Source organism: Leptinotarsa decemlineata, unplaced genomic scaffold (genome assembly GCF_025532065.1).
Source record: "Leptinotarsa decemlineata unplaced genomic scaffold, Ldec_3_MD MMD2_tig00004307_RagTag_RagTag, whole genome shotgun sequence".
Classification (NCBI taxonomy): Eukaryota; Metazoa; Arthropoda; class Insecta; order Coleoptera; family Chrysomelidae; genus Leptinotarsa; species Leptinotarsa decemlineata.
Genome location: NW_027412606.1, coordinates 11,324,125 through 11,345,406, shown reverse-complemented (window position 1 = coordinate 11,345,406; position 21,282 = coordinate 11,324,125). Strand labels below are relative to the sequence as shown.

General features: G+C 32.2%; 1 protein-coding gene and 1 long non-coding RNA gene across 13 annotated transcripts in view; both read right to left on the bottom strand.

Annotated features, from left to right (window-relative positions):
- Nucleotides 1-1,901: 1,901 nt before the first annotated feature.
- Nucleotides 1,902-21,282, bottom strand: part of pan (transcription factor pangolin) — a 307,410-nt gene continuing 288,029 nt past the window's right edge. For 4 of the 12 annotated variants that reach the window (XM_074178967.1, XM_074178969.1, XM_074178973.1 and 1 more), the window contains 4 exons: nucleotides 13,252-13,438; nucleotides 11,084-11,249; nucleotides 8,498-8,567; nucleotides 1,902-6,355 (listed from right to left, as the gene is read on the bottom strand). In XM_074178967.1, coding sequence (XP_074035068.1) covers nucleotides 5,881-6,355; nucleotides 8,498-8,567; nucleotides 11,084-11,249; nucleotides 13,252-13,438 — 898 coding nt within the window. In that variant the 3' untranslated portion in view covers nucleotides 1,902-5,880. Of the gene's footprint in view, nucleotides 6,356-7,673; nucleotides 7,800-8,497; nucleotides 8,568-10,228; nucleotides 10,383-11,083; nucleotides 11,250-13,251; nucleotides 13,439-16,569; nucleotides 17,751-21,282 lie in introns of those variants that run through there. The other 8 variants (XM_074178971.1, XM_074178970.1, XM_074178976.1 and 5 more) reach the window with 8 other exon arrangements.
- LOC141483916 (uncharacterized) lies at nucleotides 14,770-16,555 on the bottom strand. Its single transcript, XR_012466367.1, has 2 exons — nucleotides 15,478-16,555; nucleotides 14,770-15,420 (listed from the first exon to the last, which is right to left on the bottom strand). It is a non-coding gene; the product is annotated as an uncharacterized lncRNA (long non-coding RNA).

The following is a 21,282-nucleotide window of genomic DNA, read 5'->3' as shown; positions in this document are numbered from 1 at the left end:
ACGAGGTCTTACCTTTTAACGTGTGATTCATAACACGGAATCTTACCGTTTAACGGGTGATTCATAATACGGAATTCAAGAGTTATAACAATATTATGTTGCCTACAGTAATGCTGACTTGATTTTATCAGATTTCTTCGAAACTGAGAAATGAAACGAATTTATATTTGAATTTTTTCTATTGAATGATCCTAACCTATACGGTGTTACGAACAGATGCTACTTACAAAGACATTATTGACATCTAAAATATTAACGTCTATTTTTATTTATATATGTATAATCATTTATTTTTATATTCTGGTACATTCAAAATTGATATTCTCAACACCTTTTTCGAAATGTACCATGAATGACAAAACTACGTTACAGGCATAAAAATAACATAAACCACTTACAAACAAAAACATTAAGGGGTATGCCGGTGACGCAGCTTGTCAAATTCAGACAAACATTATTTTTTATCTCAAAATGAGGCTTCGCCATAACATCGTGTTTCAATTATTTTGATACTAGACCCACTCAAATATTTGATGAATGTCTACGGAAAATCATATTTTAATTTGAATAGAATGGCATTCATAAATTCTTCAATATGACAGCAATGATATTAATACCTTCATGATTTCATATTTCTGAAAATATTTCGGAATCATCCAGATAATGCCTGGTCGAAAAGTCATGAATTTTGATCTGTAAAAATATTTTTTCAGATGTTCTTTCTAGAGATCCATAGTAAGAACAGTAACTGATCCCAACTGGTTGCTCCACTTTACAGAACATATAACAACTGAAATAGCTTGTATGATCGAATCCTCATTTTGAGAAAAATCTCAAAATACCGTACATTGCACTTATCCGAAACTTAAAGTAAGTTTATAAAAACTAAGCAGTCACAATCGTTTTCGTCTGTTGTTTCTTTTTCGAATTACACCCTTTTATTAGAATATGGCACAGTAATCTCTTAGGTACAGGATGTAACTTCCGACATTTCGAGAACTAACAGTGATTTGTTACATTTGACGAATTAGAGAACCATCAAAACACAGGTAGGAAGATTTAGTGAATCTAGTTTTCTAAATCTGTCAACAAGAAAAATACTGAAAAAGTTAATTGAATTTTTGTTCTAGCTAACTTGTTTTATTCAATATTTTTTGTAACTTTCTATTAAATTACTCCTGAACACAAATTGATGATCATTATTTATTATTAACTTAATGTATGAGATATTACTTTAATTTGGCAAAGATCAAGTTTTTTCTGAGAAATGGTAAATGGATTCTCTTATTTCCATATGATGATGAAAATTATAGCACATTTCATAGAATTAGAGCAAAAATTCTTATATTAAAGTCTTTTTCCTGATTGTATTTAAAATAGCAAACTTTATAATGAGATTTTCAATAAACAGTTTCACAAAAACCTAACACATGTTTTCCGTATTCAAATAGCTTCTTCAGTCTTTACTAAGGTTAGTAAAGACTCGCATGAAAAAGCTATTGTACAGCAAAACACATGTTGCATTTTGTAAAACTAATGAACATTTCACAATAAAGTCTTTCTTGAATACTAATTGAGTGATGCACCAATTATGCATTATTATCTGTTTTCAGTCCTGATCTCAAACTAAACTTTCCATAATGTTAGACATATGTATAACTAGAACAAGTCTTGAACTAGATGTCAATCCAAAGTAACTAATAAATCTCACCACTGAGTTAATTATGATAAATTATTAAGATGAAACTCATCTCAATTCCATATAAAAATTTTTACTTAAAATGAAATATTTTTTATTAAAATAAAAATGAACCTTGAAATAACATCATTATCAAGTTAAACAACTATCGATAAAAAGGCATAATTGTCACCAGCTTAAATCAGTTCTTTAGAAATACAAGTTTCAAATGAACAAAAATTTAATTTGAAAGCAATATATTGACTGCCATGGATTAACTAAATGGCATTTCAGTAAGTTTTTCATCTTACTTAGTTACAAGATTGATTATAGATTACAAAAATGAAATTTGAGCAGTCTGAACGACCTCTTAGAAAAATAATCAACGCAATTATATCATTCTCCTCTCTATTTCTTTTTCAATTCTGAGCTGATGTTTAGGTTTCGATTCATTGTTTTGATGGTAGTCCTAATATTTTTTGAAATTACCAAGTAAATGCAAGAATTCAGAGGAAGCCAAAAAATTCGAATAGTATAAAATATCACATTTCATTTTTATAGTAAAAATAAAATATTAGACATGAATGTACGTAGTATATTATTTTATGTACATGACTGAAAAGAAACTCAAAATTCAATGATTCATAACTCTCACTTGAAAAATCCTACTCTCATACAATTAATTTAAAGCAAAAGGAAATATTTTGTAATAAAACAATTTGTAATTTAAAAAATATTGCAACATTGTGATTATCACTAGAGAAATTCTTATTCTCAATCAATTGCAAATAAAAAAATATAACTTGAAATAAAATGCAAACCATATAAGTTAAAATCAATGCTCAAAACTTCAGTAAAAAAAGAAACAAAAAGAAATTGGTTTCGATCCTTATACAAGTAATGAAAATTTTAATTAAAAAAATAGTGATAATAGTGATTTCCTATAATTTATCCTATTTACAAAATAATTACAATTTTAATGACAGTAGGTACGGAACTCTAATTGTCTATCAAATATTCAAACAGTAAAATAATTGTTTCGTGTAGTAACTTAAAGAATGTTTAACCAAAATTGCGAATAATGACCTTGATAGTTATTCATTCCGTACATTTGATAAAAAAAATATAAATTAAAATCTGAATGTATGTAATGTATAAGAATTGATCTATGAAAACTTTGCAATCCCACAGCAAGATATACATTGTATTATTGAACATAAAATGAACAGAACAAAGAATATGAAAATATTGCGTTTCATCCTTTACAGGATTAAAAATGATTATGTAGGAATACAACTAAAAGTGAAAAACTGAAACAATAAAAATACATTTTTCATTAATTTTTCTCAATTCAGCTCTCATTTTTTATATTCCTGCATTTTTCGAAATTACACTTCCCTAAACTACTAAATTTTACTGGATATAGTAGAAGTCCATAAATGTAGAAATTGGTTTAAAAACCTTCATATCGATTTGTTATACAGCCAAAATAATAGTAATGTTTGAGGTAGTCAATTATTATTAACATGTATCATGTTCTTTCGAATTTATTATGGAAAAAATAAACGGATATATGAAATTGCAATAAAATGTCATATTCAAACAAGATAAAATAAAAAATTCACTCTTAAAATTGTGAGGTATTACAAAGCTTCAAACTGTTGTTTTAAAGCAGAATAATGAAAATATCATTCAAATATTCTAATTGCAGTCTGTATAAATAACTAAAAAATATATAAAAATTCAATTATTAGTACATATGTATATAATTTACACAGGGTTTGTAATAATGATCAAGAATATAATTATTTCAAAAATATCCCCATTGGGAGTTTGAAATTTTTATGAATAACATCACCAGACAACCAACTGATTACAGGAGAATTCATTCTATTGAAAAACCGAAACAATTACTTGCAGGTGTTCTATTTCTTTGGCTCAAGGAATACAACTGCAAAATAATTTCACTTTGCTATGGCACAGGCAATATTAATGAGTATATTACTAATTCATGCAAAAAAATAAAATATTAGACATTAGAGGAACATTTGAAAATATTTCAAACTTAATTTAAATGGCAGCACTTGTCAATAAAACCTAGGTAATATGGTTGTGCATATTTTCACAAATACTAAAAAAAATTTGCTACTTTGGATATACGGTTATTTGGCAATCGTTATGTGAGTAGATTTGTCTTTACAAAAATGGAAATAATTGAGCTGTCATTAGATATTTGAACCTACGCAAATCAAAGATTAATTGGAAGCTATGTACGGGGACTCTGTACAATCATTTACCGCCGTGAAATTTTGAGGAGCCTGGAAGACAATGGACGTTCAAGACGTCCAAAAAATGCAACCACTGACGATAATATCGCTGAAATTTATTGTTTTGTTTACTGTTAATGAAGGGCCATCACTTTCAAGTTTTTGTCACATACTGAATCAATATTTAGACATAGAAAGCTGACCATGCCTTGGGTGGCACACTAATGTTTTAATGAACGTTTCCAAAGCTGTGTTGGTGGAGTTTAGGTGCACTGAATCAGTTTCGGCGCCGATAAATCACAAATACATCTTTATATAATTGAAACAAAATGTAGTCAAACAGTGGAAAGGCACAGAAAGAAATAAAAAATTTGAAATAGTATATCTGTAATAGATATCTTGAATATCGTTAAAAACATTACAGGAGCATACTATGCATCATTACTTGACGAGCTAAGGACAGAAAACAGTTTCTGTTCCAACCAAGACAATGCCCTGCCCCACACCTCAGCAGTTACCATGGTGAAAATCCTCGAATTACGATTTGACCTGCTTGACCACTCTCCTTACTCACCTGATCCTGACCGAAGCGACGTCTTTTGATTAGATAATGTGAAAAATGCACTCGGAAGACAGAGTCTTTGGATAAATGAGAAAACCATCACCTTCAGAAACGATTATTTTGCAGAGAAAAAAGCCGATTACTATTTGGACGGGTGGAAAAGATGAAAACATCGCTGAGAGAAGTGTGTTAATTTACAAGAAAATTATGTAGAAAATGAAAATAAATTAGTAAAAAACGTTATGTATCATTGTTAGTTTGGAAACTTTCCAGACAATCCTGGTAACAAACTATTTCAAGAGTACTTGACAACATTTAATAATTCTATAATAATTTGTAAGTTCAAGGGATATTCGTTCTGGGTATTGTGATAGTTATTATTATTATTATCACTTTTTGTATGAATGCTTGCACGATAACACAAAAAGATTAAACAACAACTAACCCAGCTAATGCCGCGAAGAGAGTTGAAGTAAAACCATCAGGCACCTGTGCGACATCTTCGTTCTGGAAGATTCTTCGCAAGTTATTTCCCAGTTATTGTCATATGTATCTCTCCGGAATAGTAATCATTATTCCAACTCCCAACCCGGAGTATGTTTGTGGAGTTGTTTCCTGGCTCTGTCTGCAGGTGGCGCAGTGGATAATACCACTGAATCAACTGCAGAAAGAGTTCATGACCAGCTGGAATTATATTTGTTTGGTCGTGATACTCAGACGGTTCACACCATTCAGAAGAAGCCAAGCTTGGTACTGAGGATGGGGCAAGTACCCCTGAAACCGGTCTATTGGTTGGTCGCACCGATCAAACTAAATTAATTTCTGCTTTTCATAGTGTGAAATTACTTGCGACGAATCTTCCAAATCGAAGACGTTGCACAGATGCCTGATGGTTTTACTTCAACTCTCTGCGCGGCATTAGCAGGGTCTACATTGAGGCAAGGGGCAAGGTGTTTTCGGGTGAAAACACCTTGCCCCTTGCCTCTCTGTAGACCTTTGCCTCTCGGTAGACCTTGAAATTGATATTTGAATCAAAGTTTTGCTGGCAATTTATAAAATTAGTGGTGATGCTTGCAGAGAAATAGAAATTTGTTAAAATATTCTTCCTGCTTCAGGAAAAATACTTATGAAAAACAAAATTTCCATTTTATACAATTTACAATTGTTTGATATATAGCTGTTCTTAGATCGTTATGTCAAACCCTGTAAAGAGGTGATTTTGGCAAATGACATTTATGTTACATAGTAGAAAAATCTGCAGCACTCAAGTTCAGTGAGATCAACATACTGCACGACTATACAATGAATACCCACCAAAGTTCAACAACACAAGAAAGTTTGTAGATCACAGGTGGTTTCTGGTTTACTATTAGCTACGTAACGCTTATAATCGAACGTGTCTCTTTGTTTCCATTTGTATCAGTGGAATCATTTCTAACACACTGTCCTGTTAACTGATTCACACTTAACGGATTGTTTATATCATGAGGATTAGTCCCAACAGGGTTTCGCGAAGGCTGGTGATGATGAGACGGAGGAGGAAGTTTGATGTCGAAAGCTTCATGAGGTGTTAATGGGCTCTGAAGCATGTAGGGGCTGGAAACACTGACTGAAGGACTTGCAACACTTGTCGAAGGACTTGGTAATATCATACCTCCAGGACTTGTAAGACTACTCAAAACTGAGAGTCCCCCTGGACTGGACATGGATTGGTTCAGACTTTCGTTATCATCTTCAGGGGGTGTATTAGCATCCCCCATACTTCCACAACTACCTAGATTGTCATCGGATTGGTTACCATCATTTCCATCTCCTGCCTCCATATATCGTATGCACTTTTTCTTTCTCCTGAAAAGTATATGACTAGATTAGAAATTGAACGAGAAAATGTATAAAGAACATGCTCAAATGAAATTTTTCAACATGCAGATCTGTTATGGAGGTAAGTAATGAGGGAATACCAAAAATGTATGCATGCGAAAAAACACAAAACAAAAAAATACAAAAACTCAAGATTGTATATTAATGTTTCTATCGATCATAAAAATGTTCCAAAGTTGTAATTTCGTGATTTCATCATAAATAATCCCTTGCCATACATTGTGAATTTACCATCATTGCGATTTTTTTTTGTTGAAGAATTCTGTGAAATATAGTTTTTAATTTTTTATATTATAAGATATAGAAAAGTGATATAGAAAAGTGATGATGATGTAAAGGCAGGTCTTAAATTTCAATGAAATTTACTCACTAATATTTGAACTTTTCTCAATAATATTTAAACTTATATCATTTTTGCAGAAGGATTTCAATTGCATTCCTAAGAAAGTTTTGTAACAAGATTACATTGAGAAATAATTGACTATACCATTAGAGAAAACAAAATCTGGGCTTGTAGGCCATAGTCGAATTGAATCTGAAGTACCAAACTGACTCTAACAAAAACAAAGGTCCTAAAAATTTGCAAAGATATTGAAACAATCCAATTAACTTGTGGCTGGAAAGACTTTTTTAACCTTGGATAAACATACATACAGATTAATATCTGGTTTCACAAAGCATGCATCAATATATTCATTTGTGATATTTATGAAACGTCTCAGATATATCTACGTCTCCATCAGAAACTATCTCAATATTGATATAATACGCAGTTATTCAACATTTACATATTTCGCGAGTTTATAAGCGGAATCTCAGGAACTTGTTTCAATTTGACAATTATGCAATACCTGTATTAAAAATCAAAGTAAAATTTGTAGCTGTAATGGACCACGGGTAAAGGTAACATTTCAATGGAGGAAGAGTATTCAATTCAGAGGTAGCAAAAAGCATGCACTATTTCATAAATTATACATTGATTCTTCAATTTTTTCTTTAAACCATGAAACCTGGTAAAATCTCAAGTTTCAATTTTGTAAAATTTGGAATTATTGCAATCAAAAATTTTCAGATATCATTCCATTTCAATACTGCTTTAGATTACTGTTCAAAATATACAAGAAATATTACACAAAAGGTGACTACTCTTTGCTGCTCCTGGTTTTGTTGTGCAGGAAAAAAGGTTTCACATTTACAGAAAAAAAACAACTTGTACGGATACTGCAAATAGAAACAAAAAGTAACATCTATCTAACACTGAAACACCAACACTGCTGTTGACTAACCAACGCTTTGCTATAGATTGACGTAAGTGGGTTCCTGAGGAGACTGGGTAGTTGTAGCACCTCCAGTGGTGTGCAAGAGACTCCCGTGGACTGTTGAAGTTCCGCCATGTGAACTGTTCTCGGGACTAAACAATCGTTAAATGTACAAGGGGGCATTAAAATAAGAACATTTCCACAAATGCAAAACACTCTAATGAGTGTACAGTCAGTCACAAACAAGCAACAAAGACATCACAGACAAAATAAACATTATAATGTACATAAAAAAGGAAAATTTGTATAATGAAACTTTTCATCAGAAAATGTGTCTATTGTATATAGGAATTTTGGTACATTCTGAGCCCCTTGCACTCATAACAATTGTTGTACTCAGCAGCAGTGTATAGTGCATGAATTAAAGCCAAATTTGTCCTTTTCTTTGTGGGAAGACACATTTTCTGATCTCTAGAAGTAAAATCTTGCAGTGTCTCCCGGAATATATTTACAAAACAAAAAATAATAATAAAAAAAAGAATAACAGTCTTTCCACATAGATTAGGAAATGCCACTAAATAAAAAACATATGGGTTTTCGCAAATTCAATAATAAACACAGTAGAAATATTATTCAAACGTTGTGTTTGGATAGTACTCACTTTTAAGAGCTGTATTTCTATGAAAAACCCATAGGTATAAGTGAAATGTAACCAATATGCATGATAATGACAAGTAACATGAAATAATCAAACACTTTGGTTACATGTAGTAAAAAAATATTCACAAAAACAAAGAACAATAGGCGTGCAAATACCAATAAGTTACAACATCACTGAGAAAAAACCCACCTGCATGGTTTGCACCACTGGCTTTGTTGGTCCAATCCATACCTTGCTCGACATTTCTTCATGCTATTACCTGTTTATGGACAATCAAGTTATTAAGTTTAAATCAAGAGAAAATTGCCAATTTCTACCAGAGACATGCTTCAAAGACTGATTAAAATGAAAACAATTATCTACAATTCCAAAAAAAGCCATTCTGAACCCAAAACATAGTTGTTGAAATTTAATCAGTCTTCCCAATACCATTACTCTAATTCGATAAATCTAAAACTAAAAAAAATTAATTTATTTCACTGTATACCATGAAAGAACTGGTCATCCAACACATCAGATAAGAATAAATAGATGTTGAGTTAGTGTGTCACGATATTTAGGTTTTTTAGTCATTAATTCTTTGAAAGTTGGAATATTTCTTCAATATTTAGCAAAGTTACTGAAGAATATATAAATTTGTGTGAAGGAATTCTATCAGATGTTGAATAAAATTCATGAAAGCACCATTACTGAAGGATTATAAAACGATAATAATTCAATTATGATTAGTAATTATAACTCAACACAACACTCATCCCATCCAATTATGAAATTCTTATTTCAGTACTTTCACACATTCTCAAAGAATTCAAATAAATCAAGTGAAAACGTTTGACTGGAAAAAAATTTATACCATGAAGTATTTACAAGTAGTTGTTTGCTTGAACCTGATTTGAATATTCTGAATTTGCTTCATTTAATTTAGTTACATTGTGGTGAAATGTGGCCAGATCTTCCATGAGCTATTAAACAAAATAAATTAGTGTTAGGTAAATCCAGTTAAGAGTAATTTTACTTTGGCAACGACTACAGTACTAATTGGAAGAAGCTATTAATAAATGATATACACTGAAAAATGAATATGCATTTCTCTAAAAGAAAAAAATGAGCTATGGAAAGGGGCCATGCTCGGGTTTGTCGGGGGAAAGAGTCTACTGAGGGATCATGCAGGCTACTGACAAACGTGCATACGACGAGTCCAACCAACAAGGGGTCTGCTCGACCCTCGGCAGAATAGGTCCCGGCCGGCCAACCGTATACCCCAAAACATGCAATATATAGATAATAATAGAATAGGTATGGCTCGCAAATTACTTAGTACCTAATTCCGTTCATCAACTTGCCACTACTTTTTGCTGGTTAATTAATGACTGATTTGTGCAATTTTCAATTCAAAATACGAATAATATTGGTTGTGAACATGATAACTTTATTTTGTGTAAGTTTCATTCAGAAATTATGACAGCACACCAAAAGTTTTTCAGAATCCTTATATTTGATTGATATGGAAAAAGTAGGCATATATATAAAATATTAGTAAGACCTGTTTAAAAAGCAAAAGGAGCAAACTAGTTTCTTTCAAGCATCAAAAGGACAAATAGCAAAAATTTTGAAACAATCAATTCTGCTATTTATTAACATATATTGAGATCTGATTTGATCAATTCCATTGATACAATAGGAACTTTACCTTTGTATTCTATTACACCTACTGTACATATTGGTGGCAAATCATCGTTTTTTATGATATAAAATTTTGTATATAAACGATTTAATTGACCAAACACTTATTCCAACCATTTATATAAAATTTACATAACATGGTACTTCACTTTGTATGAATAATTATCAAAGTCAAGTTGATGAGCGGTTGTATCGAAATAAAAACAATAAAAACTAGTAAGTTGCGAGGGTGGCTACCTCCATCGGCGGGGTCTTGTTTGCGCTTCCTCTTCTTGCCGCGAGTGGCGTTGGCGCGTGATGACCAATCGGGATAGAGCTGCATATGCAGCTGTCGTTCGCGACGGGCCAGCTCATAGTATTTGGCCTGCTCCTCCCTACCCAGCGCGTGCCACTAAACAGAACAGAGTCAGCATTTTTTCGTACCGGCAGGGCACCAAGAAGCGCGCAAGAATCGCCATGCCGGCCACCCCAGACTTTATGGCCGCCACCAATCTATTTTGGCCGCCACCGACCCATTCTGCTCGAACTCGCGAGTATGCACGTCGTTCAGAGCACCGTTTCAAAGTTGGGGTGTTCTGTATAACCAACATCCGTTCAAAAACTCAAATATATATGTATATACTCGTTTCGAACAGAGTTATACATATGAAGATACAGTTCAATTATAGTTATGATTCATGACTATTGGCGTTTGAACGGATATTGGATCAAAGAAACTGGTGGTAACGATGAAGAGAAAAAGAGTACAGTAACCCTCTTCTTCCAATACATTATGTCGTCTGCCAGTTCCAATTAGTAGTAGAGTCGAGTGCAGTTTGTTAGTCTTTCACGCAAAACTATCATGTGCACAGAAATCACTCAACAAATTGTCGTTATGCGTCATTTGGAATATGGCAACTATTCAAGTGAAATCACAATGATAATTCAATACTTAAATCAACAATCCCTTGAATAATATTTTCAGATTTTTGTAATGATCACATAAATCAAAAATGTATCATCACAGACATCATGTTGGTTTTTCGGTGCACATAACTGAGAAATAAATTTGGATTGGCACTCTATTAAATGTGGGTGCGCGGATATAACTACCTCCCGACTCGATAGGTGTTCGTTCTTTTTTTCGCTTCTTCTTCTTGGTGCCATAACCGTAATTGTCCCGTGCGCTCCAGCCCGGGTACAGCTGCATGTGCAATTGGCGTTCCTGACGCGCCTTTTCATAATACTTGGCCTGTTCTTCTCGACTCAACGAGTGCCACTATGCACATATATAATTGTACTCTAACATAATTATATCACTCATACATAACATCCATTTTGTATCCAAAATGACTTCGGATTGAAACATATCATCAAAACAAAAATGAAAGTGTCTCAAATGAAAAGTGAGTGATATATGAATCAGTAATCAATATCTGTGTGTAAAAGGAGTATAGATAAGAGAGTAATATTTTGTTTCAATCCGAAGTTTATATAGGCTTTTCACATCATAATCATTCGAAAATAAATTGAGGACAATTTTATTCATTTTACATAAGATGATAAAATAATTATGATTATTTTTGACACTGTAACAAATCACCTTTCAAATTCTTACTTTCACTGTGTGAGAGCTGTGTTAAAAGTGTTTTTTGTTCAACAACACTATTGAAGGCAGACGAAAATAAACTGCAATAATGATTTTCTTATTTTCAAGATTTTCAGTTTTTACTTTTAGTACAACTGCTGAATAAAAAACATTGTATTTTATTTAAAGATTCACTTTTAGTGGACCATCAAGTATAAACATTCATAATTTATTATTAACATATTTTCAGATTCCTTTACATTTTTCCAAAGTCATCCGACACAATTCTGATTTGTATCAGTTTCCAAATATAGCGAGTTAATTTCAGTGTGATATGGTGCTTTGATCAAAAATAATATAATAAATAATCTACAATACTATGTTCAAAATTAATTCGTTTTTCTCAGAGTACATTTCGAAATAAAATTAGCCTTATTTTTAAGAAATTGTTACATTCTGAAATGCAATGATATCAATGAACTATCAATAAACAATATTTTAGATGGATTAACCATTTCTCAAAATATATCTTCTTGGTGATTTGTCACTTGATACCAAATTCTTTTGTTAATTTATTGTCCTTGGTTCTTTTTCTCCTTGACTTTGTTTTCAGAATGAATATATTCAGATGATGAATTAAGAAAATAGTTATATCAAAACTTCAAACCATAATCACTCATGTCTTCATATATTTTTCTGTATAAAATGCAGTTAAAAATAATTATCCATTTATATGGTTTTCATAAATGATTATTGTTCCATGATGTTAGTTTACACAAAAGAATTTTTGGGAATTACTAATTTGAAAGTAGTTTTTTTATATGGGGTATACTTATCAAATGTTACCAACACGCTAAAGAATTTAGATCATATGAACTGCTGCTATTAAATTATGCAACAAGTCATGGGAACTGATAAAACATCAAATATATATCTACCTACATGTTTTATTAATTTCTCAATTCAGGTATAGAAACTTACTAAAGAATACATCTAAAATTATTCATTGCAATAAATTGAATCATTAGTACTTTGGAAGGAAAATTACGACATTTTTCCCCAATGGGTAGAATAATTAATTATATTTGGAATATATTTATAAAGCAATGAGGAAGTGAAATTTATATCTCATTTCTTTCAAATTGATCAATATTTCAATTGTATTGAATATTTTTGAAAATGTTGATGTTTATCTTGAATGAGTTCATGCCTTTTCGCTTCGATTTACTTAAAGTCTATCTTCATTACAAGTAATCCTGCGGCTGTCACCTTTCGAGTATTTTTTATAAATGAGTGCATCCCTCACTATGCCTTTTATTTAGAATACTATTTTTTCACTTGTAACAGAACTTCCATCAGCAACGAACCAGAACTTTCATTAGCAACGAACCTATAACTACCTATAACTTTTCAGTTCTAACTTGATTTGCCTTCTTTTTCTGATTTATTCTCGAAATGATTTTTTTAATAGTCTGTTGAATCAATCACTGCTGTTATGAGTTCTTACCTGAGCTGAAAGATACTGACAAACCATGTTATTGATGACTGGCATTTTCAAATGATTACAAATGCAAAAAACCTTATGGATTTTTTAAATTGGGATGAAAGGAAATTGGGGGAGAATCGATCTCATCCTGTCAACATTCATACAAAACTACTCGTATATTTATTGAAAAATACATATGTTCCTTACCCGTCGACCTAAAATCTGATTGATGGCAGCGCTTTCTTTTAATGTACATTCAGCAACAACTTTTGCCCTCATTTCCTTCATGTACAACATAAATGCGTTGAGGGGTTTCTTTATATGAGGTTTCTTCTTTTCGTTACTGTCCTGGTTATTCTTAGCGTCTAAGTTATTTTTGTGATCCATTTGAGACCTGAAATTAAAAAAATGTATTAAAAACGGCAATTATCAACGCGAATCAAGTTAAATTTTGAACAAGTCAAAGTTCTTTTTCAGATTGTGGAAGGTGAAAATTCCCAAAATTCAAGTTACATAAAGTGTTGTATGAAAGACTATTTTCTCTGAAGGAGTTAATGATCTTTGATGTTTTTAGGATTCTAATTATGTCATTGGTAGGTATATATTGTGTAAATAATTGAAACTTTTTCATAAAATAATTCTTTTCTCTTTCCAATGAATTGAATTAAGGTCTTCAAATACATAGTTACTATTGGAATTAATGAATCAACAATTGTTATATAAAACAATTCGTTTTGTTTTTTCAAAAGCTATACCTCACGATTTGATCCCCACAAACTTTATTTGAAAAATATATCGTATTCATTTCACTTGAGAGAGCTACTGCTAAACAATTTGTAATGGGATATATTTTTCAAATAAAGTTTGTATAGATCAAATCTTAAGGTGTAGTTTTTGAAATTACTATGGATCTTCATCAAGTAACGGCCAAATCAATCAGAAAATTCTTTTCCCAATTTAGTGACAATCAATTTATACTGCATTGCAGTTGGTAGTGGTGTTTTTTCATTTATAAGTGAACTCTCTCGGTAGATTTCTCTCAGCACACCTGTACCATGTTGGGAACATTTCTTATTCTTGACAAACACATAATTCTAGAGTTTGTGCCATAGTTCATATGTCACATTTCAGCCTCATTTTCAAGGTCACATGTACTTTCCACCTATTGGTTATTTTTTAATATTTTCAAATGATTCCAACACATTTTGAATTACTTCATGAAAATTTTGTGTCTAGTATTTTACTTCAACAAATTTTACCGTAAGGTTACACCTTCATTTCCTTTGACATGTTTTTATTTACATAACTTACACAACATTAGTGACACAGCCCTTGTTTTTTTTTAAATATTTTTACTTGTATTTTGCATAAATATTATTGTAGCTTCCCTGAAAATGGTAATAAGCATTATCAACATATTGTAATAATTCGCTTTGTAAGAGTACACTCGTTCTGATGTGTAGGCCGTTTCTTTCATCATGTGGTAACATTGCCGGTAACCATAACAGATATGTAGACGATTACATGGAAAGCAAGGTTACTATCATGGAGAACAGTACTTTGGTAGTACACATGAACTCTCGTCCTTCTCGAGTTATATAGAGAAAACTAAAAAATGTTGTTTTTAATAAAACAACATTTTTTATAAAACGTTTCGTGCTAACACGGCCATGATCAGCAATTTTTTTGAATTCGAACTTTTCTTTTGTTACAAATACTAATAAATCGATAAAATCATAATTCAGTGGTACATTACACTTGGTATTTGTATATCGTTTCATTTAAAATAACTAATATCATCGGTGACAACAATTTTCATTTACGGTCTTGTCGTTAGGTAAGGTCTGGGGATTGAGCTGGTCAGGCAATGGCTCCATCGTTTCTAATCCATTTTGTTGGGAATGTTGCATCTTAATGTTCCCTTACTATTGCTGGACTGTAGGGAGGGGCACCGTCTTGTTGAAAATATTGTACTTTTTGTCGGTTGTTCAGTGGCAATTCATGTGATAGTCATCAAACTCGTTGGAAAAAACATTTAGATACATCGTAAAAGAAAGGACCTAGTATGTTTGTGGCCAAAATTCCCAACCAAACATTTATTCCGAACCTTTCCTGGACATTGGTTCCTCTATGTATATGTTCATTTGAATTATTCCTCATATAATGGAGACGTTTCTGTTGAATCAGCCATTGTTGGTGAATTTTGATTCGTCCGTCCATATTATTTTTTTACGATTATGTCCAACTTCCAATTTCTACATCTCAACTACTTCGCAAATCGTACACTTTTTTTTATTTCACAGAAATTCCTAGGTTGCAGGCAATTTATCAGAAAGAACAATCTTGATTGAAAATATTTTTGTGACCGACCAATCCCTAATTGAAAAAAAAGTATTTTTTGCTTTGTTAATCTTTGATATAATAATGACTTACCCAAAAAATTTATTTGGATCCTCACATGTCCAGTAACAACAAGTTTTCTAGTTGTATTATCAAATGCATTACAGTCTCTCAAATTTATTTCTATTTATCTAAGCATTGTAATGTTTGGAATACGACGATTGGGGTATAGCTCACCATACATACATATTTCTTGCCAAAAGATGATTTCTATTTGACTTTGCATAAGTAAATAGCATTGCATCAGTCCTTTCGTCATTTGAATACATCTCTAATTTGTAACCAAGTGCATAAACATATGACAGTTCTTAACAGATATCAACAATATTTTTCCTGCCAAAGAAACCAAGCAAAGCCTACGAGTCAAAAAATGGTGAATGAAGTGAGATGCTGCTTAATTGTACCAAATTACACAACAATTGTAATTTAATCAAAAACTAACATTTTCGTTGTTACTTCCAGGATTGAGAATTATAAAAATATTCCGTATAAAAATTGAAACAAATGTTACTGTAATACAAAAATTTCCAAAAAGGAAAAATACGAATGTTCGTTGGGTAATGTCCGAGGTATGCCAATAGAATACGTTTTGAAGAAATCAAAACAATTTATAAAAGAACTAACGACAAGACCGTAATTGAAAATTGTTGTCAGTGATGATGCTAGTTAATTTAAATGAAATACTATGATAATAACAAGTGTTCTATACCACTGAATAGTGATTTTATCGCTCTATCAATACTTGTAATGAAAGAAACAGGTCCGTACTTGAAAAAAAAAGTTGGTGGTGGTTGTGTTGACACGAAACGTTCAATGGAAGAAAAAAAGAGTAACACTGAAGAGTTTGACATTATTTTTGAAAAATATATCTGAACATCAACGGACTATTAGGAAACACCTTCATCAATAACTTTTACAAGTTAACTATTTTTTATAAACATCTAACAATACATAATCCCAAAGCAGAATAACATGTCGTTACATCTCATCTTACTGAAAAAAAGTAGGTAAGTCAAAATTGTAAAAATTAATTGTAACAATATTTTCGAAATCTTACTACAATCTTGGATTTTGGCGCGAAAAAAATAGTTTGAAAACAAAAAAGGTATGTGGTGAGGTAATTACCGATTAATTTGGCGTCCTTCCTCTTCGTTGGGGTGTTCCATCTCATTTTTGATCAGTGCGTCAAATCCAGTAGGAAATTTACATGAACTGTAACACTTTTTATCTAACAAATTGTTCAAAATTTTGTTTGAACTAGGACTGCAATTCGATTTTGTTCGGGAAGTGGACGTGGTCAAATATGGATTATCCTTATTCATAATGGAAATAGAATTTAAATACCACATGGATAGTAACTTATTATTCAAGTTGTTGAAGAAAAATTGGGAATTCTCCTCAGGAAGTTTACTATTAATTGAATCGTTGAATGTATTTTTGTCGTAGGATCTACGTGTTTCTTCGTTTTTGCACAAATATTTTCTCAGCTGTTCCGTGTGATTTGTATTTTTTGTGAGATCCAAACCTTGGTCGGTGTTTTTCTTCAGCGACAAATCTTCGGGTAGATCTTCATTTATGATAGGATTCACTGTATTGGTTTCGTTGAAGTTCGTCCATTTGATATTTTGATTATTATCTATGATGGAAAACGGTGCTACAATCGCTACTGGCATTTTTTTCAAAGTAAGGTTCAGCGGCTCATCAGGAATTTCCATATTAAAAACTTTTTCAGATATCACATTGGTATCTGCTGTATCCCTTTTCTGTTATTCATAACAATAGTAAACAGTATCACAATGCTAGTAACACTCACTACACACTCCAATATCAGTCCAAACAATTCGGTTATAGGAATATGTAACTCACTTATTCATAGCTCAAATATCAATCTTGTTTTAATTCAATCGAAGGGCTCAATGATGTTTTTAAATGGCGCACATATTTTAGAAATCAATCTCAAGCAGATATCAAAGCGAATTCAAGACTGACGTGAGATCAACAAGTTTTTTTATGAAGCAGTATATCACAGAAAATCGATATGAATGGCTGTGGAGAGAGCTCTCCTTTGTTTGGGTTGGATGAGAAATGCGATTGCGGCACGTGGATTGCCGAATAAACAGCACTGACGGAAAACTCACGAAAGATTTTCTAAAAGACGAATGATTTACTGCTATTAGCCGAGTTTGTCGCGGACTTGAAGTCGTTAATATCAGGTGTCGAACGCGATATACATTTACAAACGCCGACTTGGAAATGTCCAATAGGCCCGATACTGTTGTTACTCGTTGAACCAAGATAGAAATAGGCATGCTCGTTAAATATCGCATCGTTACATTTTGATGGACTGATGCTCCGATTCATCTGGTGACATATTTACTTCGGTAGGGAACGTTTGGCACTTCAAAAAATAGAAAATAGTAATGGGTTTACAATAATCATTTTCTACTACTTGAGGAAATTGTAAATTCGTGGAAAGGTCGCATCAAGTTAAGTGATGATATTTCTGCTACAGCAAAATAAATGTATTTGAAATATTAACAATTTGGATTGTTGATTTCATATTCGTGAACACGTGGAATTGTTCAAGTTAGTTGAAAGACCGGCTATAGTCGAATGTCGCCTAATTGTTGCACATGCATTTTTTAAATGAATTAGAAGAGAACGAAGAAGCTATTACTTTATTGAGTTTTGTTCGAAGTACTTTCAGTATTTGAGCGCTTCCTACCTTCAAATTTAAATGAAACAAAGTGTGTGTGAGATATCATCAACATTTTTTATTCGTTTGATATACCTTTTGATGCCATCATGTGTGGAATATAACATCGTTGGAATGTCCGCCATGGCTTCTCTGGGAGCGACGTCCAATTTTCCATAACTCTGGCGCATAAATCAGGCTGAAATTTACCGATGACATAGGTAATGTTGGCTTTAAGAACCACTGTGATTTGTAGCTCATTTGCATACACCTGTGATTCAAAAAAATCCCACAAGAAGAAGTCTAACGGGGTCAAATCACACGATCTCGGTGGCCAGTTCACATCACCCTCAAATCGCCCGTGCAGAATATCCAATGATGTGGCATGAGCTTTGGGCATAGTAAAAATCAACCAGTAAGTCCTCTTCCACTTCATTTATAAATTCACAAAGTTCTCGGTGACCTCGAAACGAAGTGCGGACTTTTACCATAGGCGTGCGCTCATATTAAAACGATATTATAGAAGATTTTGTTGGTAAGTTACTTATAACCAACTACAAAAACTAGAAACAATAATAACAATAACGAATAAACTAAACACAATATCAATTTCCGACCGTTTATTATAACTAATCCGATGCCCGTAATACCGTTGAATCCTTTGATACTACAGCACTGAACGCGTTGGATGAGAATCTCATCCTAAGAGCGGTTGAAGGTCCCTGGTAACTCGGGCGGATCACTTGGTGAGAGAGCCTACTGGTTGTATTATTCTACTGTTCTTTGAGCACGAAGCGCCGAATAGCTAAATATTCTGAAGTGGAATAAAAACTTTTTCACAACAAAACATATTCATATTTTTAATATTGGCAGGAAGTGCATTAGACAATTTAAAATCATAGGAGTTTTTTTGTGATTTCATCAGCCTGAAACGTTGAGGTCTAATAAAATTGCTGTTACGTGTATCATGATTGTGTAAACTGGATTGCTTGAGAAACAAGGGGGCCCTTTTGTGAATATCTAATAGGCTTGAGTGAACATACAATGAAGGCACCGACATAATTCCATGAGTGATGAACGATTCACGGCAAGAATCCTTAAAACCGATTCCACCAAGAATTCTCAGAGCTTTTTACTGTAATATAAAAATGCATTGGGCATCACTAGAATTTCCCCAAAGTAGAATACCGTTAGAAATTTGAGACTGTATAAGCGAGCAAAATACTATTTTCAACGTAGTGAAATATGTTATTGGTTTCAGCTGTCTATTGTCCAGAGTAAAACCCAATAATTTGACACACTGGAATTCAGGTAATGGCAGAGCCATAGAAACAATCATGTTTTGTGATTTTTCCTTATTCATCATGAGTTTGTTGACACTGAATCAGTGCTCCGCTTTTTCTTGTATTTCCATAGACTTATCAACAAGAGCTGAATAATTCATAGAAGGGTATATCAAGGATGTATCGTCAGCAAATAGTACACTGTGACATGGCTTCATATAGTGGTGAAAATCATTAATGTACGAACAAAAGCGGGCCCAAAACCGATCCCTACATCTAGGTCAATCGACCCCAGCTCAGAAAATGTATTGTTATACAAAACTCTCTGAAAACGATTATTCAGGTGAGTTTCAATCAAACCCAAAGAAGAACTTACACCATAATATGAGTTTTCGAGTAAAATGCTGTGGGAAACACAGTCAAAGGCCTTTGACAGGTCCAATAGTGTGACCCCCACACTTCCAACTAACAAACCAACTGTCCATAGAGTCACGTGAAGGCAGAAAATTCAAGAGGATTTTTTTTCGAATAGCCGTTTTCAGGGCTTAAATTATACCAAAATGATTAAATTTAAAAATATTTGTGCATTTGGCAACATAACTGAATGAATCACTTGTTGACGGAATTATTTTGTCGACGGATTCGTCGTGTGAAATGGAAATTTTATATTATTCATCAACGCTTCAAATACAAATATTACCACTTTGAGTGACCATTTTGAGGGGGGAATATTATGAATATAGGTAACATAAAACCATCTAACATCCATGAATATGGATCAGTATGATTACAGTGAAAGTGGTACATAATGTATGCCAACAATAAAAGCTTGATAAGTATCAACATTATTTCATTTCTCGGATCACACAAATTTGGATAAAGAGCCATTTGAAAGAAATCTCTTGAACGAAAGTATATGGATACTTACTTTTACTTGAACTACATGTTATTTTTCATGGTCTTCTTGAGAAATTGTAATTCAGAGCCTTTTCAAAAAACGGATTTCTTTCTTGATTTTATGACATTCAAAATAATATCATCAATAACTCCAATCTCTTTTCAATATACACGACAAATGTTATTTCTCAAAGCATTATTACATATTAACACATAATTTTTCAATAGTGCATAAAATACAAAAATTTGAACTTTTGTTCTTTGAATGTTAAATCAATATTGAAGAAATACAGGTTTTCTTTTGAAAATCCTATTAATGAAAACCCAGTTTGTTAAAAGCTAAAATAATACCAGGTTGTATCTTGATATAAAAACATCCATTAGAATACGCAGCTTCGTTTTTTTCTTCTTCAACACCACTGATTCTTCAAGAGTCAGTAGTTGACAAACATGGGTATTGAGAAACAGTAAAAAATATATCACTACCATGATAAACTGAGGTAGAGAAAATATCCTGTCAAAAATACTTGTGATTGTCTTCTAAACTGTGAAAGAATTATTCTCTGAAAGTAAAGGAATAAAAAAACTTCTACCTTTTCCCCTTAATAGCAAAAACTGGTTATCTGCCAATAAAAAAAAATACATAATGTAAGGTAATGATTAGATAATTTTGAAATATATATATATATATATATATATATATATATATATATATATATATATATATATATATATATATATATATATATATATATATATATATATATATATATATATATATATATATATATATATATATATATATGAAGGTTTTTTAAATGGTGCTGCCCTTTTATCCACGTGAATTTCTAAATCTTTAGAGAAATTTCACCTGTTTATTGATTGAAAGTAAGATAGTTTGTTAGATAGATTTCTAGTCTGTCCCCATTTGAACGGCAGTTACAATCGAGACTAACTACTATA